Genomic DNA, 25,927 nt, shown 5'->3' on the forward strand with positions numbered 1-25,927 from the left:
AGATAAAAGTACACACCATTCTACAATGAGGTTGTTGAGAACACTAAGTAAGCAAAGCTTTTAGGAAATTGCTAATGATTATCTACTCTTATCACAAAGTTATCTATAATATACACTGGAATATTTGTCAGCAGTATGCATAAAATGGAAATAATACATTCAAAAAGTTAAATCCTCATTAAAAATACATTTACGTCGAGACAATATTATGCTCTCATGACAGAGTTATCAAAAAAACGTTCTCTCTCTTTCTCTCTCCACACACACACACACACACCTTTAATTTTTAGAGAACATTCAGAATAAGATTATGTACTGAAATGTATGTTATGAATTATCAGATCACTATTTTTGAGCATTCAGAATAATCAGGTATGGCTCTAGATTAGTCCATTCTAAAATGATGAGGTTGGAAAATACTCCAGAGATTACCACCTAAAGTAATTCCATATGCCATGAGAGATTATGGATCAAAAAGGCATTAAAGGGCTTTATTTAAAAATAACATATTATACAAGTTAATATATGACCAATTGTTATATTATTTGTTGGAGTTTTCTAAAATTAAATAAATAAACAAGAACCTTTCTATCACAAATATCATAAAATACTTACATGGAAGCCATCATCTAACTCTATCCTGATAGTTTTCTATTTCTTCCTTGCTCCTCTCTGCATTGTTGCTCCCAGTAGTGTGTTTTGCAGGGGCTAACATAGAGATTCACACTTTTTTCCTTTGATGTTTCAAGCCAAGAAATTTGCAAAGCAACTGAAGTCTTCATGTGCCCTCTTTGTGACAAGAATTGCTCATTACAGAGACTCAACGACAGTTGTATCTACGCCAAGGTGAGTGTGGGTCTGTGTAGCCTCTACTCTGAGCTCCAGTTTCTCTATGAATTAGATAGTAAAAAGCTTTTCAGTCAATAGTTTTTACTGCGAAAATTGTCTCCAAAATTTTCAACAGTCATTAGTGTCACTGACAACTGAAAAAATTAATCTTTTGCAATTACAAAGAGAATATATTTTATTTTAATATCTTTTTTTTCTTGGGTTGTTATAACTGATAACTGGTACCTTAGATTTAACCTCCACTTGACATTATATCTGATTCATTTTATGAGGATAATTACTTCCATGGCAATGATTCAATTTGTATCTTTCATGAATTTACTAGGTTGCAATACTTCTATTGCACAGAGGGAATGAAATGTCATTTCCGAAAGTCCCATATTGCTGTCTTTCAAAATCACCTGAAGGATTTTTAAACTCCTGAAGAGCAAGCCTCATCCCAGAGCCATTAAATGAGAATCTTTAGGTTAGAATTTAGATGTCATCACATTCTAAAAGTATCTAGGTGAACAAATTTTCATAGAAATGTAAAGAACACCAATTTTTACAGGTTTGATTTTCAGAACAGTTTCATTAGAGAATAATTAATATGTAGTAAATTAAAATAGACCCATTTAAAAGTAAAAATCAGCACATTTTGTTAAAGCGTATGTACCTGAGAACCTATCACCACAGTGAAAATAAAAGAGCACCTCCCAAACTTCTGCATGCCTACCCTCTCAACCTTCCCTGGCTCATCCACATACACTCTCCCCAGGCTCTTCTGTTTAGGTAAACAATTGCAATGTGACATTCCTGATAAATATGCATATTTCTTGACTTTTATGTGTATGGAGTTAAGTGGTATGATTTTTTTATGGTTTCTCTTGTATACTGTAACAGTTACAAATTCATTTTACAATGTAGCATTTATCAACAAAACATTCTGATTACTGCTGAATACTATTTCATTTTCCCTATATTGAAGTTTGTTATTTGTTTATATATTAAGGCATTTTCCATTATATGTATAGCTTCTTAAAGTACTGATTTTCCAGTTTTCTGACTGACAATTGTTATTTCTCTTTGGTCAATATCTATAATAGAATGGTCAAGTTATATGACAGCTTTATTGTTAACTTTTGTATTATTTCAGTTTTTCTTATTGCAGAGTTGCCTGAGGCAAGTCAGCTATCTAAGAAAAGAGGTTTATTTCATTCATTTGTAAACAGAGACTGCACTTTAGTTTTCTAGGCACCCAGACTCAAAAACACTGTTTGGTCAATGTCTCCGGTATATTCTGAGCTACTTCTTACATCCGAAATTAACCCATTTACTGTAGATGAGATTCTGTTAATGTGCCACTATCCAGACATCATGCTGTTCCAAACCTTCTAAGAAGTGTAAGAGGAGATACAATAGCCATAGCAGAGGAGACACAAACTCAAGTTTCCAATCTCGTAGGAAGGAGATGTCCTTAAATTATCCTAGCCATGCTCAATTTCCAAGGTTAAACCAAATATCAACTATCAGAATTTGTACTGTTAGGTGAATACAACCTTCCCTTCTTATATTACCCTCTGCACAACCACGATTTAAAATTAAGTGGTTGTTCATAGATCTCTTCAGCCATAAAAGCAAACTATTTTCAAATAAAACAAGACATTGAGAACGTGTTCTTAAGAAGAGCAAGACTCCATTGTTGTGCTCCTTGAAGTATTTTTTGCAAATTGTGACTGATGTTTTCTTTGAAGTAGTAAATGTTCTTTTCTGTTAGAAAGGTCAAAACTCATATGTTTCCTTCCAATTACCTTAGATAACCTTGAACCGTCCACAATGTGTTCAGTCACCCTCTCTCAGTATTCTGTATTTTAACTCAGCAGTTTTTTTGTCAGTAACATAAAGTAATTAGTACTGGTTTATAGACACTGGGTAATTCTTTAGCTCTGTCATTTCATGTGTAAACATGTAAAATGTAGATGTAAATCTAACAAAATTATTTTGACATTACACTCCTGAATTGAAGTCTTCCCTGGTTCTCATTTTAGTTTTATCTCTTGTTACATGTATATAATCCATGGTTAAAATATACATTCTATGAATATTACATATACCCACAATAATTGACTAATGTGCTTATAAACTGGTTCAAACGGGCCTAAAAAGGTTTATTAGCGAACTTTTTAATTTTATAAAACTTTAAAAGTGAATGCTACATAAACTATGTACAATTGCACCCAGAAAGCATGTTTTGTTGTTGTTGTTGGTGGTGGTGGTGTTAACTGTGGCCTTATGCTTCTAGTTATCTAAAAGCACAGCTGTTTCTGAAGCAGGGGAAAACCCTCATTTCTTAGTGACCTTTAAGTCCTCATATGTAAAGTCTCTGTAGCTCTCTGAGAAGCTGTTCTTGTCCATTTAAAAGGGGAAACTGACAGCTGTTCAACTCCTAAGACAGCTCAGGTCTCTCTGCTGGGTGCCCTGGAAACAAACAGGCTGGATTCCCCTGCTGGGTGTAATTTTATGAGCTCTGTGTGAAAAATTTTCTATGATCCTTGTCTCTGTTGTCCATAATGAGTATTATGAAAAGTGACACATAGTATTTTTAGAAACCTCCAGCCTTAACTAAAATAAGATTTTAGAACCACAAAGGATGTATAAACCCTTAAGGCCTATCTTGGTTGTTGCTTTTCTGTGCTAAGTTGCAGATAAGACCCAGGACTTTCCTATGAATTTTAGCAAGCTCTCTTTCGATGAGATAAGCATCATTCACAGTGTTTTTAAAAAGCTATAATTGAAATACACATTAGTATTATTGTGATGTCTTCATTAAGAATGCACTTGACTTTAGACTGAACAAGGGGAATGCCATTCTATCCCAACTTCCATTATAAGAATGTCATTTAACTGATAATTTGCCTCAGTCTCTTTGGTTAATAATGCTCTCATTTTCCTCTATACATTAGACTTCCTTATTAGCAGATTCATTTTCTGTGAGTTTATTTAACTGTGGTAAATTGAACATTGAAAATACTAAATGGAATATTAATTTCAAATTAAATATTAAAATATTAAAAGTACAGTATTATTTATAGGTTTTTTACTCTATTCAATTCTATCTTACTGGGCACATGCATCATCTCTTTTCATATCTGTTAAAAAATCCTACCCATCTCCTAGCTATAGAGATCTATATTCCCAGTATCAGAGTACTTGTGACTCTTGCATGGTTGCCTCATGCAGCTTCAGTGTCTCCTTCACTCACCTCAGTTCATCTGAACATGTAGACATACCATCTCACACCATTTCCACAAGAACAGTGAGTATAGCATTATTAAGATTTTTGTGCAGGCCCACGTTCACATGTGATCTACTGTGTGTTGTTGTATTTGCTCCATCCTACCTTCTGCTACTATTGTTAATCTCTTATTGTGGCAGGCTTCTATATAAACCTCAGCAAACAGGGCTTAGCACAGTCTGAAGTTCTCAACTCTTCACAGCATATCCCCCATGGGTATCAGAGGACTTCTGTTGTTTCTGGGGTATTTATGTACATACCAAGTGTTTACATTAATTTCTGGGCAAAGTGTTGTGCATATTAAAAGAAATATCAGTAAAACAGATTTTATTAAATCTGAAATTTATTAAAATCAACTAATCCTTACAGTCCTGAAAATTATATTCTATAACATTGAATAACTTAACATCCTTTATCAAGCTTTCTATCAGGTAACACCTGTTTAAAAATGTGCTTGATGATTTATGAAAAAACGTCTTAAAACAACTTACTATGAAACTCTTTACATGAAATAAATCACTACTGGACCCATGGCACATTTTGAAGGACATGAAAGATCAGGAACGGTACCATGGCAGCATTCAATTGAAGAAGCTTGCTCACTACCAGATTTCTGTCTTTTGTAACTTCTCCATTCTGGAAACTTGTAACGTTTTAACTTACACATTAGTATTTTATGAGTCACAGTGTTAAGGTGTTTGACTATGGTATAAAATGGCTTCTTTGGGGATCTAGAAACACTTAAAAGCTAGAATGAAGGTGGAGGTATGAAGGAATGAGAGGGAAGACAAAAGAAAAATCTTTTGTTTCTTTATCCCTGCCCACGAGGAAATTACATAAACTATTGAAGGACCAGTGAAGATCGCAGGTAAATAGATTAATAGATTATATAATGTGGTAGAATCTGGGGAGAAATCACAGTACCTAATGCAAACAATAACTTCTATTTTAGTACAGTCTTTAGTATGATTAACGTTTCTCTTTTTTTCTATTAAGGTAACATATTTGTTTGATAATGGAGGGACAGTCTTCTTTGCTATTTTTATGGCAATATGGGGTAAGTATTTTCTTTCATTATTCATTTTCCACTTTCTAACAATATTTCTGTGCTGCATACACATTTGTACATGAGCGCATGTCACATGCATACATACACACATGTGCACATGTAAGCGCCACTCACACCAAGTATTGATTCAGCAATAAAATCTCTAAGGATGGTGCTTTCTTTGCTTGGCCTCTTCATACATTCACTCCTTGGGGATTTAACTCTTATTTAATCCTCTAATCTCTGAGGCTTAGACCTTCAAGGACAAACTAAAACACACTTAAAATCAAAATTGAGTCTCTTACATTCTTACTGATACAAGAAGTGGTGATGAGTTTGCTTGATGATTTTACTTGTTTTGCCCTGTATTTCATACCTACAGAAAAATGGTTTGTTTCACATATGACTGAACAAAAATGTATACTATATTACAACTTCTATTCCTAGCTAGCAAGTTAAAATCAGAGTAATTATGAGTAAGTATATTCTTTAACCTTTTCCTCATGTTTCTCATTGAGAATCTAAGAAGCCTAATTAACTGAAACCTGATATGTACTCATGCAAGTTGGAATTGCTTTAAGGACTTTAAGAACGCTTGGGAAAGCTATCACTTTCCTGGCTAGAATCATTTTGCCTGCTGGCCCAGATGAATGCATTCATTGTCAACTGGTCAACCAAAGGAACTGACCATGTGTGTGCTGTTGTATAAAAGTGAAATGTATTATAAGATAACAATGCTTTCATTCTTAATGCCTTAATTCCTCAAGATCAGAAACTCTACCATATCATATTTCTGGCTTTGAAATAAACAAACAAACATTAAATAACCATTCAAATTATACACCAAGAAAATGCTTGTTTGGTTTGTGGTCCTAGATTACAGACAAGAGGAAGTGAAGAGTTAACTTCAATTTCTGGTTTAAACACAAAATATTTGAAGAAAATGTAGTTTTGGTCCCTAGATTTTGTATGAAGAATGGTTATTATTAAGTTTCCAGTCAGTGCTACCATGGTGATGTGTATTAATTTTACCTTATTCCACAAAGGTTTCCTAGAGAAACAAACCAAAACACAAAGTATGATTATATAACGCATGCTTCAGCCTCGCTGAAGACTGTAAGGAGAGAGAGCTTTTAGCTGATGTATTCACTGTTTCCACTGCACAGCTCCTGATTGTGCAGCTCTCCCTGTGCAGATGGCCAAGCAGTGATGACACAGAGCCTCTTGAAAAATGGATTTATTAGAAGGTCAAGATGGAGATGAACTCTTTCACTCTGAAGCCATTCTTCTCTTAGCTTTCTTTACATTGAGGTTCGAAGTGTTGGTATATCATCCATAGGAATGCCATCTTGTACACTTTCTCTGCCTTCTGGCATGGATGAGTCACTCACAGCTGAGTTGTAGTAACTAGAATTTCCAAAATTGACATCATAAGGTTCTGGTGCATTGTCTAATCGCAGGACTGAAAGAAAATGGAAAAATCAACAGAAGAGCTTTATGGTAATAGTCTAAATGACGAATGCTCAGCTACCTGATTATATTATCAGACTATAGGAATTGTTCTAGGTGATGAACAGATATGTCTTTTATGTGGGCTTCTCAGACATTACTTTTGAAATATTACATAAGCAGATTTTTGCATGCCAAGTTTAATTCTATTAGTAAGAAAACAGTGGTATTTCTGAAATTCTAAACTGGGCACAAAATTAAAAAGTGGAGCCCAGTCTCTTTGGAGGGATACCTTTCTCAGTCTAGCTATAGTGAGGAGGGCCTTGGAGATGCCCCAAAGCCATGTGCTATACTTACCCTCTCTGAAGAATGGATGAGGGGTGGGCTGGGGTGGAAGTAAAGGGGGCTAAGCAACATTGAATTTTGTGGCTTCAATCTCTGGTGAAAAATTATCCTTTAAGTAAGGACAGTTAACAAACATCATTATTTACTGACTATCTTAATACCTTGATATTCAGGTCTATGAAAGGAAGAAAGCAAGCTATAAAAGTATGTTTCCTTCAGTCCTGATACGTCCAAATAGTTACTCAACATACTCTGATAGATGATTCAGGAGATTTTTGTTTCATTTTTAGCAAAGTGAAATACTTTCCCTAATGGGCTTGAGTATATTTTTCAGAGAAAACCTGGTATGTACTGGGCATCTTAAAGTACTACAAACTGGGACTAATTACTAATTAGATTAGTGATCTACTTAGTTCTATAAGTAATAATACTTATTTATTAAGCCTATTTATTAAGCCATCTGCTTACAAACTAACCTCCTGGGAACTCTGGGTCTTTGAAGAGGTTTCCTAAACTGTATGGAAGAGATCAAAAAAGATCTCATGGCTGACTTGCTCTTTTAGGCATCAGTCACAACTAGTTAAATGTAAAACTTAACAGGATGAATTTTTTACATTATATACACAAGACAAGCTTGGCATTTGGAAATTTAAAAATCCTCCTATTTAACTTTGAAACAACTCACTTTTTTCCATATGGATTAGTAGAAACCTATAAGCAAAATTCTCCTGAATTTCCAGTTAATGGATTTGATTTTGAATCTGTATAATAAATCAATGATGAACTGAACTCATGAGAATTTAACAAAACTCTATCAGTGGACTCATCAAAGGCAGGTAACTATTTGTTTTGGTGGTAGAAATCCTTGTACATGCAGCGAAACATAAGAGAGAGGAGCCAAACGTCTGCAGTGATCTCATTTATCTTTTGTTTGAATAATATGTATCAAAATCTGCTTTTTTAGTATATATACTTATATTAATTATAGATATTATTGCTACCCTTTAATATCCTGTGTGTGTATGATTTATGTGTATATGGTATGTATTTATGCACATTTGCATGTGTACATATATTCATGTGAATACTGAAGCCGGTGTCAGGAGTCTTCCTCAAAGTATCTCCGCCTTATACATGGAGACACAGTCTCTCAGTTAATGCAGATCTTGCCAATTAGAGTACCTTCCAAATGCTGAAATTGCAGACTCTCTCAACAGAAGTTTCCATGGGGTCTTGGGATCTGAACTAAGGTTTTAATGCTTACTCAGCAAGTGTTTCAACCTTTGAGCTATCTATAGAACCTGGTTGGCTTTTCCAAAAAACAAATATGAGTGGGGAAGTTCTTAATTAAGATATGATATCTTTATTTCTGTATATATGAAGCTTTCAAATACTGTGTTTCAGGGCCACATTTCTATCTCCTCTTTTTTTGCTATTATTACTATTATTATTAATTTTAGAATAGAACTGTTTGCTTTATTTTTAAGGGATAATAAAATAAAATAAAATAAATTTTTTTTAAAAAAAGACTAACACATTGGAGTTGGACAAAACAAACAAATGGAAGGAAAATACCCTAAGATAAGACACAATAACCAGAGACCTACTTGTTCTCACACTCAGGAATTTCATTAAAACACTAAATTGGAAGCCATAAAATCAGGGCCTAGTGCAGACCCATGAAGGCCATGTACATGCTACCTGTGAGTTCATGAGTTCATATGAGTTCTGATCATGCTGATATAAAAGGCATTGTTTTGGGGAGGTCCTCTATCCCTTCTGGCTCTTACAACCCTTCCCCTCCTCTTCTGTGGAGCTCCCTGAGCCTTGAGGGAAAGATTTGAAAGAGTCATCCCACTTATGACTGAGAGTTCCAAAATGTCTCACTCCCTGTGTAGTGTCTGTCTATGGCTCTCTATTTGTCCCCATATGCTGCAAGATGATTTTTCTATGATTGGCTGATCAGGGAACTCATCATAATTGTTTTTCGGGGTCTGGGATACTTTACTCAAGATGATTTCTTTCTAGTTCTATTTACCTGCAAATTTCAGAACCACATCTTTAGCATTTCCTATCACTGTATTCAGTGATATATTTGAATTCTGGAAATACTACTTTAAACCAGTTTTGATACAATGAGCAAAAATTTGAAGTGTTTTTGAATGTTACAAAAAGATAATGCAAATTATTATTATTACTATTATTAGTATTATTACTATCATTATCATTAATTATTATTTGGTGAAGGAGATGACTCTAAATGAATCTTGTCTGTTTCTATTACACAACTCCCTGAGTTTTTTCCTACGTAATATTGTCACCTAACTCAAACCACTGTGTGTGGGTGATGATCTGAAAACAGTTTTTACCTGGTTCATTTCTGTCATCATAAAGTCGCCGATGGGAAAATGAATCTGTCTTCCGTTGTCCACACAATAAGTAGCCTACAAGGCTAAGCAGTGATGCACCCAAAATTGCCCCTAAAATGCCTCCAAATACTATTCCTGTATTCTTATACTCTGGAAGAAAAAAAAAAGAAGTTACAGTCCAGATGTAGAAAATTAGTTATTCAACAAACAAAAATACAGATGTGAAGAGTCAATATATAAAAGATTTGATATGTCTTAAAATTTAGATAATAGTGACTGAGTCTCTGTATGTGTACTTTATCATGTACTCAGTATTTGTGGTATAGTGGTAAAACATAATTCATTATAAAACTATACATCTACATTTTTACCTTCTTTGAGATACTTCCAAGTTTTTGATTTATAATCATATTATTATTTATTATCACCAACAGTACTGAAATGCCATATTTTACAGAATATCTAATTTCAGTAATTAATACTATATTCATTAAACTTTTTACAAATCCTTAATCTGTGAGGAAATTTATTATTAAAATGAACTTTGACGTCATGTAATCACTATATACATATTTTTATATATATTTACATATATATCAAACAATAAGTGAGTGAGTAACAGATAATACATCCACAAAATGCCAAGAAAATACTAAAAGGAAAAGCAATAGATATGTACAAACCAAGCAAATGAAACAAACAAGACAAAAGCAAGATGCTTGCAATGCCTGCTCATAGCTCAGCTCATGTCAAGGAACTGATCAAGGAACTAAAATTGTACTCTGTTCTACCCTTTGTGGAATACTTGATTTGAAAATTAAGTAGTCATTAAAGTATTGCTTCTCTCTAGACACTAAAGGCACTTTTAAGTGTCTTGAGAAGTTCTTTAATTGGGCAGATTAAGCTATTCTTAGACTCTCTAATTCCACTCCTAAGAAAATCAACTCATTTGGAACACACAAAAAAGTGTTACTGTGTTACTATAAAAATAAACACACCTAACAATTCTGATAAAAGAGCTCTGGTATAGGTCAGTGATCAGTATTTACAACATATATTTATTGAGTTTAGACAGACAAAGAAACATTTTAAATATTCTCTCTAATTGCTGCAAGAGTGTCCAAGAATGATGGGATGTGTAAAATTATAAAGTGAAAAACTATAAATTTAAAGAATAAAAGGGTATGTACACACATCATATTAGTTTTAAAAACCTAGATTTTAGACATTAAAATAGTTCCCATATGTTGACAACAATTTACAAATGCCAATCCGATTATGCGTTTATAGATTATAATTAATTTAGCCTCTAAGAAAGTCCATCAGAAAGCACTGGGTTCATTTAAAAAAAAAAAAAGCCCTTACTAAAAAACAATAAAATCACTTTAAACCTATGAACTTACAGCTTGCCCTGGAGAAAATTAAGCTTAATGAGCCCTTCATACAGCCTCTGACATTAGGTAGCCTCTGACATCATAAGTCTCTGACATCATACAGCCTCTGACATCATACAGCTTCTGGTAGCTTTCTTAACTTATGTTTTTAATTTGACACAGTCTGTAATGGAATTATAAAAATGTTTATATAATAGTGTTGTGATTCAAAAATATATATAATTCTCATCAGATATTAAACTAAAAGTTAAGGATATTTTTCTTGTGGTAAGTTTGTCTAGCTACTTCTTGGACTGTCACTGCTCTGTTTTTTGTTGTACAGTAACTGTGTGGGGTCAGATAATTGATAAAAGTAGTCATTTTGTTCAGTGTTTCAAAGGTCACATGCGTATATTTTAATGCTCATTTATAGAACACTCCTGAAAGTCCGGATTGTCTCTACAGAGACAATGGAAATTGTTACCCGATGTCTCAGGCAGCATGTTCACTTACCATCATAACCTTTTGCTTCACTCTCTCTTCATGCTGCCTCCTGCTAATAAGTAGCATGTGCTCAATTAAGTCCTAAAACCACTACACAACTTCTACTGTTTATTCCTCACAGATAAGAATGACCCATACCACTCTAATTGCCTGCCTTTCCCTAGAATTGCACTCCTTGGATTTAAGTTATATTGTTTCCCTAGAAATTCAGTCCTACATAGCCAAAAAATTAAATCCACTGATATATACCTTTTGGGGAGTCTGATGTATTGGAAAAAAATTTTGAATTATTGGTGAATTTTAAGGTAGGCTGTAAAGTTGTTATTTCTTGATACAGGGTAAAACCAGCAAAGTTGTCATTGTCTGTGGCAGGCCATCCAGTAGGTTCATCTGTCAAAGGGGTCACAGGTGAGGTCATCGGAGGTAGAGGGAGAATGCCCTCAGTACTGGAAATATTGTCAGGAATGTTCATGGTGTCATTGTCCAGAGACCAGGTGAAACTTTCTGATAATGCAGAACGCGTAGGATCGGTATGTGCTGAGAAATCTGCTGTGGATGAGTTCAAAGGCAACTTGGAAACGAAGCTATCAGTCAAGGGTGGGATGGAATATGTGGAGGTGGGTCTTGGGCCCTCAGTAGAGCTAGCTGTTGGCCAGTTAGGGGTAGAATGTATTGTTTCGTAGGTCGTGGGTAAATCCAAAACAGAGGCATCTGTCACCATGGGTTTGGAGGTATTACTATTGTCTTTCTCTGAAGTCACATTTGTCCTTCTTTCCAAAGGAATGGATTGGTTTCCCGCTGTTTTCAAATCTTCTATGGTGTACTGAGTTACATTTCTTCCTGGATTCTTTTTCTCAGGCCTTGCAAATGGTAACCAAATGAATAGACTTGAAATCAACACAATTTTGGCTAAGGTCAGCATTGCAGTCTTCTTTGGTACTGGTTTTAGTATGAGGAATCTGGAAAAAAGCAATAGTCATTTGAATTATTAAGAACATTCTGAGTTTTATGAATCTTCATTACTAAAGGAAAATATCCCAAGACATAATGTTAAGATGATAATATATTTCTCACTCTAAACAATTTGTTTGATAAAGATTGTGGATTTAATCCAGTGCCACTAAATTCTATTTTCAATATAATACTTCCTTTTAGGAAAATGCCAAGAAATAGCCTTGTCAAGTTAGTTACTTTGGTTTTTGTTTTTGTCTTTGTTTGTTTGTTTTTCTAGAGCTGAGGACCAAACCCAGGGCCTTGTGATTGCTAGGCAGGCACTCTACAGCTAAACAAAATCACCAGCCCTGCCTTATCAAGCTAGCTACTGCTATTTCAAAGATCACTGAACTAGAAACAACTAGAAAATATATTTATAAACACATGTGCATATACACAGGCTGTTAAATAACTTCTTTTATGATGTAAATATAGGACATACAAAGCTGTGTGATTTCTTCAAACTACAAAATCATGTTCTTTTTGGAGATATTATTCTGAATGCTAAGTGTAAAAATTACTCCACTGATCAGACACTAAATGCCCCATTCTCAGATCTATGAAGGAAGTCTTTGCAAAGCTCCCTTGAATACATTTTATTCATATTTACTTATTTAATTGAAGTGGAAATAACATCTGTGTTATAATAAATGAAGGATATTGTTGAGGGTATTTAATGTAAAATACCTAGGTATTTGACCTAGTTAAATTATGGAACTGTTAGGTAATAAAACCATGAAGGTGACCTCACTAACCCAAGTATACAATTCTGCTTAATACAGAAGTTCCTTATGACTGAAATAGGTGATAAGGGAAAAATTGAAAAGGTATATATGAAGATTCTGGTTTCTGTCATAAATAACCTATAGAATTATCATCATTATAAATTGTTAATATATTATTTTCAAAGGAACTGAACTGTTTTGCAATATTGTATTAAAACTAAATCAAATAGTATAGGAAGAAACACTCAGAACCGTATCTGGCCTAAAGCCAGCACTTAATAAATCAACTTCTATTTGGCATCAACCAAATATCACACTCTCTGTAGTGCAGCAGTTTGGGTCACAAGCCCTTTGGGGGTCAAATGACCCTTTCTTAAGTGTGGCCTAAGACCATCCCAAAACACAGATATTTACATTGTAATTCATAACAGTAGCAAAATTACAGTTATGAAATAGGAACAAAAATAACTGCATGGTTGGTGGTCCCTACAATACGAGGAATTGCATTAAAGGGTCTCAGCATTAGAAAGCTTGACAGCCACTGCTATAGAGTCTTAGGGATTACAAAGTTTGCAATATCATTACACTTTATACAGTGATATCCTAAGATGAGAATAGCTTGTGTTATGTTTTTTATATAGATGAGGAAACTGAGGCTCAGAGTGACTAGTAATAGAAACTAATAAAAAGAAGAGGAAAACAAAACACTAAAAGATGAAGTATGTTTAAGTCAACTTTTATACTTAAAAAAAATGATAGCCTGGAGCTGAGAATATTTCTTAGTTGCTAAAGTGCTTGCCTAGCATGCAAAAAGTTAGCATTCTGTCTCTGCATTGCACAAACCTGGAAAGCTGGGTCATGCCTGTATTCCCAGAAGTAGGAAGGAATGTGGAGAAAATACAGGACCAGAGGCATAAGGTAATTCTCAGCGACATAGTTTGAAGCCAGCATAGAATATATGAGACTCCATGTCAAGCAGTCTTAAACAGTAAAGTCTGAGAACTGATTTGATGCTATTAAAATTGGGTTTTATTTTCCACTAAAAGATTCCTTCTTGACTAAGAAAAAAAAAAGAGAGAGAGAAAATTCAATTGTTAAATTTTAGGTTCTATGTTGCCTTCAAGTTTTTAAGATTTATTTTTATTTTATATGCATGACGGTTTGCCTGAATGTATGTATGCTTACCACATGTGTGTCAGAAACCTGTAGATGTCAAAAGAAGGCATCAGGTATGATGGGATTGGAGTTACAGACAGTTGTGAGTTGCCATGTGGGTTCTGACAATAAAGCCTAGATTTACTGGAAGAGCAGCTAGTGATCTTAACCCTGAGCCATCTCTTCAGCCCCTTGCCTGCAGTTTCTCAAAGTCTTTCACTGAATTTTCATCGGAACATTGCTAATTTTTTTTTTTAAATAGAGTTTAGAAACTCTCCATAATGCTCTGATTATAATTTGGATATTTTCACTACACTCGCCTTACACTCTGTTGCAAATTAAAGACATCTGTATTATATTCTGATATCTTCATCAAAAGCCTAGAAATCAGCCTGAGGTTTTGCATTCCAAAGGTTTCACTGGGATATAACATCTTCCATCCATATTCTAATCACTTAAGAAAAGTCTTCTTAAAATATAAAGGAGGTAGGCACACAGGGATATTCACAGGCACATTACTTATGAGTGTCTGGCTGAAATCCACCAGTAACAGACAGAACAACAAATCCTAGCCTATTCATATGGTGAAAATTAGCATCTTATGGTTTTATGCAATAATATGGATGATTATTATCAACATAATTTAAGGCCTAAAAATCCAGTCATATTGTGTAATCCCGCAGAAAAATGTTCAAAACAGGCACAACTCTGTTAAGACAAGAAACTGTAAAAGTATATATGTGGGAAAGGGATACATTTTTTTATTTTTATTCAGCTCTACATTTTTCTCTGCTCACTTAAGTGGTTCTTGTATATAATCCTCATACTGTTTCCAGACAGGAATTACAGAAGTATTTATGTTTGTGGTAATTCCATTTCCTTATATTTTATTTCCACAATATGAGTGGTTTGTCTTAAAATTGTTAGCATAATCAGAAAATTGTGTTATTAATTATACACTTACTGTATCAGAAACTTTATACATTTTCCCATTGAGTTCTTACAGACAATCATGCAGAACAAGATTTGGAACTGTAAATTGTAACATGGAGGGTCAGGCCTGCTGGTTTGGGTTTCTGTCCCACCCGGTACCCCACAACTGTTTAGCCCCAAAGAAAATCACACATAGGTCTCCATAAATTATAAGCTGATTGGCCCACCAGCTCTAGTCTCTCATCGGCTAATTCTCACATCTTGTGTTAACCATGTGGCTCAGTACCTTTTTTCAGTGGGGCAGATCACATCCTGCTGCTTCTGTGGTCTGGGCAGGAGTGGGAGGGATCAACTTCCTCCTTCCCAGAATTCTCCTGTTCTGATTACATCATTTCTACTTCCTGTCTGGTTTTCCCACCTATACTTCCTACCTGGCCAATCAGCGTTTATTTATAACATGACTGACAGAATACAGACAATTCTCCCACACCAGTAAATAATTTATAACTAAATATTAGTGGAGGAATATAGAGTGTCAACAAAGTGTTCAAGGACTCACACGAGTGAATCAAATTTAGGGATTGATTAAATCTTGGCATACATGAGTTATTGTGTGGTGTTGCTGCTCAAAAACTGGAGGGAACTGGATTCAGAGTCTCCCAAGAACATGAAAATCCTTGGCTGGTAAAGCCTTTTATGTAGTGTGGCTTAAGTGCTGACATATTACCTAGTCCCATCCCCCTATATACTTCAAATGCTTCTAAAATACTTAGAATACCTGGCACAATGTAAATGCTAGATGACTAGTGGAAATGTTAGCAAGTTTAAGAAAGAATAACATGAAAACAACGACCATGTTCAGTGCAAGCCTTTCTTCTTCTGGACTATTTAATTTGCCCTTGTTTAAATGCATGGACACACAGTCCACGAATTGTAGGGTCAACCATACTCTGTAGAGCATTAAAAGAAACGTATACCTTAGTGCATTCCCCCACCATCATGTTAAACACAGCTTCTAAATTGGATTTAAGCCATTCTAAATATGCTGCAGACACAGGTCCACCTAGCTTAAGCGCTTCTCAAACATGATGAGTATACTTTTATCTTAACATAAAAGTAACTCCAACAACTTTATGTATGGTTTCTTGTATGATCCACATGAAAAAAAAAAAAAAAAAACCTCAGTGCATTTTTCCTAGACTTACAGCTGGTCAGTATTCCATTCAATGAATGCCTTGTGCAGTAGGTACATTTAAAATGCAGCTTAGCTTAGTGTAGCTACATCTACATTTCAGAGCTATTTTTATCCAGTGAAATCTGTACAGATCACAGCACACATAGTTATCTCTTTTTTCATCTGCTGCCTGTGCTCTACTTTAGGCACTGTATTTGGCAACTCTTTTTATCGTTATTACAGCACTTGGTTTACATTCTCTGTATTTAGGCATTTTCCTCATTTCGTCTCCTAAAAATATGGTCACCAGGGGCAGGGTAAGGGTTCTTAGTAGTTCTAATTTGCTTTCAGTTTTATGTGAGCAACATAGCCTGGAGCTTTTACTCCCTTCCTGTAACGAGAATCCTCATATCACCTGCCAACAAAGTGAGCTTTATTGTGCCCGGTTCACCTTGCCTGTAACATTGAACCACCCTGGGCATCTCTCATTCCTTCACCTCACTTTTGAGTGTAACCTGAAAACCTTGGGTATCAATACCCCAAATAAGCCAAAGAACTGTTACTACCTATAACTTACCTCCTTAGAAAAGGTTTTAAAATGAGGGAAGAGAGAAACAGATAATATATCTGAATACAAGGTAATGTTAATTGAGAAATGAATCTGGCTGTAGCCACGGTATTGCAAAGACTGATTTAGGCCTGCAAGTCTGACCTTTGTGTCAGGAGATAAATTTGCCTCTCCTCCCTGGCTTCTAGGGTAACCACATAACATATCTTCGGTATCTCTCATCTCAAAATAATAGAAGAAGCCCAAAATCTAATCATCGAGTATTCAGGATGCCAGCTCTGACAGTTTGCAGAAGCAAGCACAATGTGACTCAGGTTAAGTTGGACCCAGCTGAATTAAACAGTGTACACTGTGAACAGTAAGCGCTAATGATCTGGACAATGTAATACCTACAGAAGACAGTGGATCAAATTTTGATTTTTCCCCCTTCATTTTTCCTTTGAACCTCTTCCCACCTATAAGTTGCACACATTTAGATGATGTGAAATATTCATATAATATATTAAAATGAAATTAAGTATGCTGGGTGAAATTAAGTAAATGGCGTGCTTGAGTTTGACTAAGTTCATCCACCAGCCAGATGCACTATGGAGTGGGAAGACAGTGATAAATTGAAAGATGAGAGAGAAAAAAATAAACTGCATATTACCCCTGTGTTTTGTGGGATTTTTTTTGTCTTTTGTTGTACATGGCTGGGAGTAATACTGGGATCCTAATATCTACAGAAATTTAGGAGGTGTGTGTATCAGAAACATATGTGTCATTATCATAAACTTTAAAAACTAAGGTTAGAATTGTCATATGTGGAACAGAAAGAGAAAAGGATTTTGAACCAATCTCTATGCCATGAGTACAGATTTTAAATGCCTAGAAACTGAATTTTTACTGCTCTTTGTATTTAACAACACTTAAAATATAATTTCAGTTTTTAAACATTATTCCCCAGGGAGAACAAAGCCTGGCTTATTCCCTTTCTTTGGTGTTTACCCTGAAATGTGGCTTCCTATGCTTACATCTCCATGGAGAGGTTGGAAATACCTGGAGAGGAGACAACTATATTCATGGAGGCAAACACTCCTGCTCTGTTTAATTTGGATAGCTCTTAATTGTATAATGCCATTATTCTGCCAAGCCTCCCCTTTAAACCTGAGTCATACAATTTATGCCAAGCTTTAAGAATAAGGAGGTACCCTGGCTGTGTCTGGCTGTAAATGAGTGCAAGAGAAAGTATGGAATTCACTCTCAACTCAACCAGAAAAGTTTTAAATAATAGCATAGTTCAGGTATTCAGAAGATACCATACGTTTTGTCCCTATGGTGAATACCTGAGGGGTATAGACCCACTTTGCCCTATTGCTTTTCATTGTTTCTGGTCACAGACCTTAACTTCCCAGGGAAAATGGGTTTATATATTTGTTTCGTTTTGTTATAAAAAAAAATTTGGTCAGCCATGTAGCTAATATTCCAGTTAGAACTTGAATACTTGTAAGTAACCTTTGCAGTTTTGGCTAGTATTAAGTCCATCCTCTAAAGCCACATTAATAAGAAATTATGTTCTAAAACTCTTACTATATAAAGGTTTAGAAGCATGGTCATTCAAAAATTCTACTTGTACATGAGAGCATTCATTATAATTATTGTTTCACTTTTATTTGAGAAAGAAGGAAAAATGAATGAATGAATAATTTTTTTCTTGAAAGAAATTCTCCAAGATTTTGCTGTCACTCTATTAAAAGACTTAGATATACATAAATATCAAAAAAGAAGATAATGACTCTTGCCTACTAACTTGGGAGTCCAGTCATGAATTTCATGACTGTGAAAAAATAGAGGGATGACTACAAAGCTTAAAAAGAATGTGTCTCCAAAAATACGTTCTGAATCCGAATTCCCGAGCATGAGAGCTTAGACCTCTATCACATCTCACTGTCTTTAGAAACAGCTTCTATGGATCAAAGAGAAAGTAGGTCAACAGAAAATCATCTTTTTAAAAAAGGGGGCTCAAAGGACCACAAGCTGAAAATAACTTTTTCAGACCCTACCTAAGTCCCGTTCCACAGGAGGTCTTCTCTGAATGACTTAGCCTTCTAAAATTTCTGGGAATGTCATACGTGTGTACTTAGCATGCTAGATGACGTAACGAAATGTACAGTTTTCAACTTTTTAGTTAAGAACACCGTTGAAAAAGATGAATAGAAGCTTGTAATTCAAGGCATATAAAAATATTTTTTCCAAAAAAAAATTTAAAAAGTATCATACTTAAAAATAAACTTTAAGCCTAGATGCATACTTTTAAGCTTTTCAATTTGTTTTCCTGCTGCCAGCTCCACTTTAAACATTTTGATAGCTAGCTGAGACTTGACAAACCCTGTATTTGAAACACACATTTAAAATAATATTTCATTGAACTCTTTCACTGGTTTAGTAAGTTAGCAACTTTGGCAATCCTTCCTAAAATTAACTCATTTAACAGTGCAAATGTCTACTTAGAAGTTAATTAGCTAGCGAAACAATGGCCTGTTCATACCAGAGTATCTGTAACTACTTGCTTGATTGTTCTGTCAAAGGTTGAGTCTGTGATTCTCTAGGATAAAAGAAAGAGAGAGGAGAGAGAGAGAGAGAGAGAGAGAGAGAGAGAGAGAGAGAGAGAGAGAGAGAGAGAGAGAGAGACCGCAGGAGAAAAGGAATGCAGAGAGGCTCACACTTACCTTCAGAAGTAACAGGTGTTTACAGACGGTAAATAAAATATCAAATTGGCCTGGGTGGAATGAGTCCTCAGCGCGTGAAAGAGCAGGTGGGTTAAGTGTGACCGTGTGGCACTGAACAGGACACAGGCAGATGCGAGAGAAACAAAATTAGGTGGGGTCGGCTGACTGGCTGGTAGTATCCTGCTTGTGTTATAAAGCAACCGAGAACCTGACTGACCTGCCTCTCAGCTGTAAGCAACAGGATATCACTTCACTCAGGTCTGAAAAAAAAGCCCAACCCTCTAGTTTTCATAGGTTGCTTCATCAGATTTTGAGATAGGCTCCTTCCCTGCAGCAGCAGAAGCAGCCGCAGAAAAAGAGGATTGTTTGTTTCTTGAAGCGGGAGGCAGGTTGGTAATATCCTCTGTTGTATTAAGAACTCTTGAACTGTTCTAGCTACCTCTTTGCAGGTAAGAAAACATGAGTCACACACCACACCTGCTTCTGTATTCTAGTCCAAAATTATTCCGCCTCATTAACAAATCCTCCAGTCACTCTCTGCAGTGGCTCTTTGTGACCTTAAACCTGGATGTGAAAAATTCATAGGGGACTGTAGTGATGGACTTATCTCTGTGCACTGCAATTGGTATTATAGAAAGTTACCCATACAAAAAGTCAGTAAATGTTTATTGGGGACTTTGAGTACACTGTGGTTCTTGCTGATTTTCCAGACTTTAGGAAATCACTGGAGCCTGTGTGACAATGACCCAGGAGCCTTTTTGATCAAGCAGTTTCTGCCCTTTGTTCTATTTGCTTTTACTCTCAAGTTAGAATCTAGATGATTTCCAGAATACCTGGGTCATACTTAAATAGTTGAGTTAATAACAAATTGTCTTGGTTCCTTTTGCCTCCTTCCCATGTCATATCAGTATTTGGAGGCTGGTGTCAGTCTGTCTTGCTTAACATACCTAAGGTTTATGCCTGGTTTCTATTGTACAAACAGACTTCCAACTGCTAAAGGGGTAAGTGAAACTTCAGCTAAAATGCATGAGCTGAAGGTTTGAGTCGAATGTATGGAATCTGCTCAGTTAAGTGGATTCAGGAAAGAATGCGGTAATTCTATAGTTTTAAATTTTCTGCATCCGCAAATTATCAAGTTACTAGGAAAAGGATCTACTGAGGATTGGAATAATCTCTGTCTGAACTCAGGGAACTGAGTATGAACTAACAGCATTGGATGTATGGTATCCCTAGACATTCTCCTAGGCGTGTATAGGAACATCATTATCCCTTTTTGATTCCACAGTAGTGATTATATAGCTGATGACAGGCAGAAACATTGCAAAACTCTTGTGCTCCCACTCTCTCCTTTTGTTGCCCTGGGTGTCAAAGCTGTCCTGGTCCTTTCCTGAAGATGTTGGCTGAGACCACAGAATGTTTATTACCATGGCCTTCCTACAATCATAACCATCTGATTAGAATGAATAAGGACAAGTTCTATTTAAACACTCATCATGAGCACATCTAGAAATAAACCCCAAACTGAAACAGATACATTAATTGAAGTCCTCAATTTTATTCAGTTTATTTGGTTGTGGCCAGAATCCTTTGATTCACAAGAAGCTACATGTGAATAGTTTAGATAAATTATAGATAGATAGGTAGATAGATAGATAGATAGATAGATAGATAGATAGATAGATAGATAGATAGATAGATGATAGATAGATAGACAGACAGACATGGATACATTGATGTCTCCAAATATTTCTTACTGAAATACAGTTCCAAATATATATGACCTTCTAAGGCTAGTTTCTCCTGAGAATCTCAACCAAAGATCAATTACTGACAATTTCATTAGCCAGACTGAATTAGATGATACATTTTTCAGTGTTTATATATATTTTGTACTTACCCTCTATGGTACTTTCCATCTATTAATTCGATCCATTTTATTGTTTATTATTTAAGGCTTATAATTCAAACTGGGAAGAAATACTTCTTGATCTTATAGTCAAATTCAATAGGAACACATATTCCTATAGATTATGTATCTGCAAACAAATCCCTGTAGTTCATAACCACACTTATGGCTGTTCTAAAAACAAACACCCTTTTAGATCCACATGTATATGCAATAACATCCTTGCGTGCCTACACGCATAATTTTGCTAAAGAAAGTTGTGAATTTGATAGCCACTAGAATTAACTTTAAGTGATAGATTCTATATGATCTTTGATTTTATTTCAGCCAGTAGTTTGAAGAAGTGATATTACTGTAACAAAATTTGTCCGATTATTTTGTAAGCACATGCTCTCAGTATGCTAGTCATAAAGAGTAAAATACACTTGATAGTGAAACAAAACACTTTGTTCTAATATAAGTAATAGAGAGTCATGGATTACTAAATCAACTAACGAAAAACATACTGATTGGTGACCTGACGAAATGTAATTGTAATAAAATTTGTATTATGCATTTAATGCTGGATATATTATATAGTCATTTTGAATATTAAATTTGAGATTATATTTTGTTTTATTAATATATGATGGCTTCTATTCGGGTTGTTTAAGATATGAATGATGACAAGAAAAAGAAATTAGGTATTATTGTTTTTAAAGAAATAGGACAACATAATTAATAGATATTTTCTAATATGTAAAAACATTAATTTTCAAAAACAAGGGTAGAATGGAAATATATTTAATAGTTTAAAAGCAAACTATTAAATTTGCAAAGAAAATAGTGGTTTATTAAAGTTTCATTTTTCAGGAGATACAAGTTATAAAGGATCATTATGAAAAATTACCCCCAACAATGGTACAAAGTGTTCAGAGATTCAACAACAGTTTATTAGTTTATTGGGTATTTTTCTGTGTAGTATAAGGCCTGAGAGAAGTTGCCCACTGTGTCTACTTATTTATCCTTCAATTTCTGTAAACTAAAGATAGAAAATGGTTGTGGGCTGCTCCTCCATAAGCACTTAAAAATAAATTTCTTTCTTTGTGTTCCCTCTATTAACAAGGCCATGCTCTGCTTATGTTAGCAGACTGCTTTCCAGTACACAACTCCACTGCCTGCTCATTCAGTATAAGACTTCTCGGGCTCATTCTGGCAAGGTTCTCAGTTCTCATACGCAGGGAGGCAGCTGTGTGCGTGGTAAGGCAAGTTTGGCCAGTGAGTCATAGTTTCTTTATTGAGTCCTGATTTTGCTGCTTACTCATTTCATAATTGTGACTAGTCATATTTCTAAGGCTGCCCTCCCATTTGTAAAACAGCGAAAGTAACTCCTACTCCCTAGTTGTCTGTGGGGAAACCAACGACGTTAATGTGGGGAAAGAAGAGAACAACTAGGCCGCAGTGCTAGCTAAGGAGACAGATGTGATGGAGAGAATACTTTCTTCCAATTGTTTTATATTTAATATTAACATGAACAGCGAAGTTCTTAGCAGTGACAGAAAAATAAATAATAAATGTTAAAAGGGAAAAGAAAAGTGTTATGACATGACAGCCAGTGACGACTACTCACAGTTAATGACCACTAACGTAAACAAATCACTCAGTATAAATCTATGGTTTTCTGATTATGTTAATGTACATGAGTACAGGAGAATGAAGAATAAAGACAAGAGTAGGAATAAGGAAAGAGAGAGGAGAGAGAGAAATTACAGTAAAGAGGGAAAGAAAGGACAATAAACTTGCGACAGGATAAATAGTTAAAAATCTGGATCAAGAAATTTGAGGACTAGAGAAATGACTGAGTGGATAAGTGATTTATGCTCTTCTAAAGGACCTGAGATCACTTCCCAGCCTCTGTGTCAAACTTCTCACATCTGCCTGTAATTCATCTCCATGGCATTTTTTTGGTCTTCATAGATACCTGCAAGAACATAGCATGTAAATACACACACACACATAATAAATAAAAAATAAAATATATCTAGATAAACAAACTGTTGAAATTTGTAAATAATGAATTGGAATGGTAGATATAGTGGCTTAAGATTATGGTTATTTAAGATCATCAATTTATGTCCTGAGAGGATATAATGATTCAAAGCATCTTGGATAATCCAGACCAAAGAACACAGAAGCCAGGGTACTGGAACAATTGCCTGTGTGTATTGTAATTTATAAAAGTTATTTTAGGAGACTATGCCACAAGTTAAAAGGCATCTACAAGAATTGAATGTTTGTCACCAGAGAGTATATGACTGCAACACTGAGAGACAGAGGAAGTATGAATCAATAATGAATATTCAAACCTATAAGTATTTGAAGGAGATAAAATGGCCCTGGGTCACAACGAGGAGCAAAAAATATCAACAGCTCATGTTTTTTTATTAGTGATGTTAGAGACAGCCATCACTCGAGAGTATTTCATGAAAAGTGGGAATTCAGAAGAGTGCCAAATGGTGGTTAGAGCAAAAATGTAAGAAAGCAGAAACTACTTAGCTATTGATTGCCTGAAGAACAGAGGGCACACTGAGCATGCTATGGGAGTTAAGAGGATGGCTTTTCAGAAAGCAATTCTCTTTCCCTGGAGGAATGGACATTGGAGAATTGAGGGTGATTTGGAAATTTGGAGCTCCTTGAAGTAGTTCACAGGAATGTGGTTGAGGGGTACAATGTATTTACTCTAATATGTTAGCTGTGTTTGGTGACAGAAAGTAGGCTTGAAGCATTGTGATAATGTGGAAAGGTCTAGGCATTCTCTGGACACCAGCTGATTTAAGAATTCCAAAGTGGAAAACTTCCCTAGTATTCAAGGGTCTCAAGAATCTACAAGGGGAGCTTTGTGTGTTTCAAAATTACATTTATCTCTGCAGTAAATACTTTTGTGCTCAGGAACCATAGCTGATTACTCCTTTGTGATGAAGTATAAAATTATCCAAGTTGTCTTCCTTTAAATCCTAATTTCATTTAGAGTCTAGTATAATTTTTTTTGGTAACCCTTGCCTAATCGATCAAAACTCACTTTATATGGACCTATTACATTAAGTAAAGTTATAGCCAGGCATAAATTTAATTAAACATCAAAGCTGACAAGTTAATAGTCCTAGGACTTGCTGTAGCGCTCTTAGGACCAGATCTTTGTGACTTATTCAAGCTTTTGAAATCCCTAAGGCAAGATAATCAGAAACTGCTGGAGAAAAAAAATCATTTATTTCTACTTGGAAAAAAATGTCATAGATAAATCATCTCTGCTACATCACACAGGAATTTTTTGTTTTGTTTTGTTTGTTTATTTGTTTTGAGGGATCTCACTACTGAGTTGTAATTTGCAGAGGGCAAAGGAGAGTTCAGGAAGCTACACCACAAGAGAGTACCCTAAAGCCAACCTTGGTATGCTTCCTGGCTCATCCTCTAGAGTAGGAGGAAAGGCATGCTTATTCCTGACTTTATTCATGACCTGAATAGGACTTTGAAATCAAGTTCACAGGCGCCACATGACAGAAAATGCCAGGTGGTCTTTTCCTGAACTGCAAGGCTGTAAGAACCTCAATTGTAAAGCACATTGAAATCACATAATTTTTAATTAAACGACTTTAGAGGTTCTTAGTTACAAAGGATAGTTCTGTGCTGAGTCAGGAAAGAATCCTGAAAGAATTACACATAGCAATATCACGAATCCCTTCTTTTAAACCTGGAGTTAAAAGTAGTAACAGGATCTCTGACATCAGAGCAACCTGAACCAAGTTCATTATGGGCAAGTTTGCTATACTTTCAGACTTCAATGGGCTTGCCAGTAAAGTAACTTCTTACGAATGAGACAGTGACAAAGGCGTAATGACTAACTATGCAGAACATGTAACAGAGTAGCAGGCTACATGATACCCGGAATATTTGAATGTGTTTGGTAGAGAGACAAGGATTCCTTATGGAGCCTGGGCTGGCCATGAACTAAAGATTTTTCCTACCTCATCTTCAGTTCTGACAAATAGTTATGGGACACTATCACCCCCATATATTGTTAATGCATATTAGCTCTTTGTAAGAAAGGGCATTAAAATGTTGAAGAACTATGTAAAGAATAGAAAACAAGACATACAAACACAAAATTAGGCACAAAAGTAAGGGGAATGACAGCCTGGCGTGGCAATCTGCGTCTAAATACCTTCCCAAGCAGTCAGGAGGCTAAAACAGGAGGGATCATTTAGGTCTGGGACTTCAAACCAAACATGAGTATTAAGTGAAGTATTTTCTCATTTTTTTTAAATAAGAAGAATAAAGAAACCGCAAATGTCAAGGGCTCCAGAAGAATACGCAGCAGATGCAGAGTCTAGAAATCATATTTTATCAATTCACTTCTTGATACTTATCTGGAATGATTTTTGATCTTGATTTTTCTGAACTTTTAAAAAAATTATTACCTCCTCAGGGGATGGTCAGTAACATAGCTCAAGACAACCTAGACAATAATGAGGACCCTAAGAGAGATATATATGGATCTAATCTACATGGGAAGTAGAA

The 25,927-nt window shown here is 35.3% G+C and overlaps 2 protein-coding genes across 4 annotated transcripts in view; one reads left to right on the plus strand and one right to left on the minus strand.

Annotated features, from left to right (window-relative positions):
- Ano3 (anoctamin 3) overlaps nt 1-25,927 on the plus strand; it is a 228,040-nt gene that overhangs the window by 151,908 nt on the left and 50,205 nt on the right. For both annotated transcript variants that reach the window (XM_057780213.1, XM_057780214.1), the window contains 2 exons: nt 750-846; nt 5,120-5,180. In XM_057780213.1, coding sequence (XP_057636196.1) covers nt 750-846; nt 5,120-5,180 — 158 coding nt within the window. The remainder of the gene's footprint in view (nt 1-749; nt 847-5,119; nt 5,181-25,927) is intronic.
- Muc15 (mucin 15, cell surface associated) lies at nt 6,473-12,151 on the minus strand. Of its 2 annotated transcripts, none has more exons than XM_057780216.1 (3): nt 11,461-12,151; nt 9,335-9,484; nt 6,473-6,633 (listed from the first exon to the last, which is right to left on the minus strand). In XM_057780216.1, exons 1-3 carry the CDS (start codon nt 12,131-12,133, stop codon nt 6,473-6,475), a joined length of 984 nt encoding a protein of 327 aa, XP_057636199.1. In that variant the 5' UTR covers nt 12,134-12,151. The 2 variants fall into 2 exon arrangements, with proteins under 2 accessions (XP_057636199.1, XP_057636198.1); XM_057780215.1 differs by having other exon boundaries at nt 6,559-6,578; nt 11,461-12,133.

This window comes from Chionomys nivalis, chromosome 9, assembly GCF_950005125.1.
Source record: "Chionomys nivalis chromosome 9, mChiNiv1.1, whole genome shotgun sequence".
Classification (NCBI taxonomy): domain Eukaryota; kingdom Metazoa; phylum Chordata; class Mammalia; order Rodentia; family Cricetidae; genus Chionomys; species Chionomys nivalis.

Bases quoted from the DNA above. Each gene is read 5' to 3' on its own strand.
- Muc15 (XM_057780216.1), bottom strand. From the start codon at position 12,133: ATGCTGACCTTAGCCAAAATTGTGTTGATTTCAAGTCTATTCATTTGG. The intron at 9,485-11,460 runs GTATATATCAGT...TTTTTCTTCCAG, and splicing joins TACATCAGACTCCCCAAAAG to AGTATAAGAATACAGGAATA. The intron at 6,634-9,334 runs GTAAAAACTGTT...ATTTTCTTTCAG, and splicing joins TGATGACAGAAATGAACCAG to TCCTGCGATTAGACAATGCA.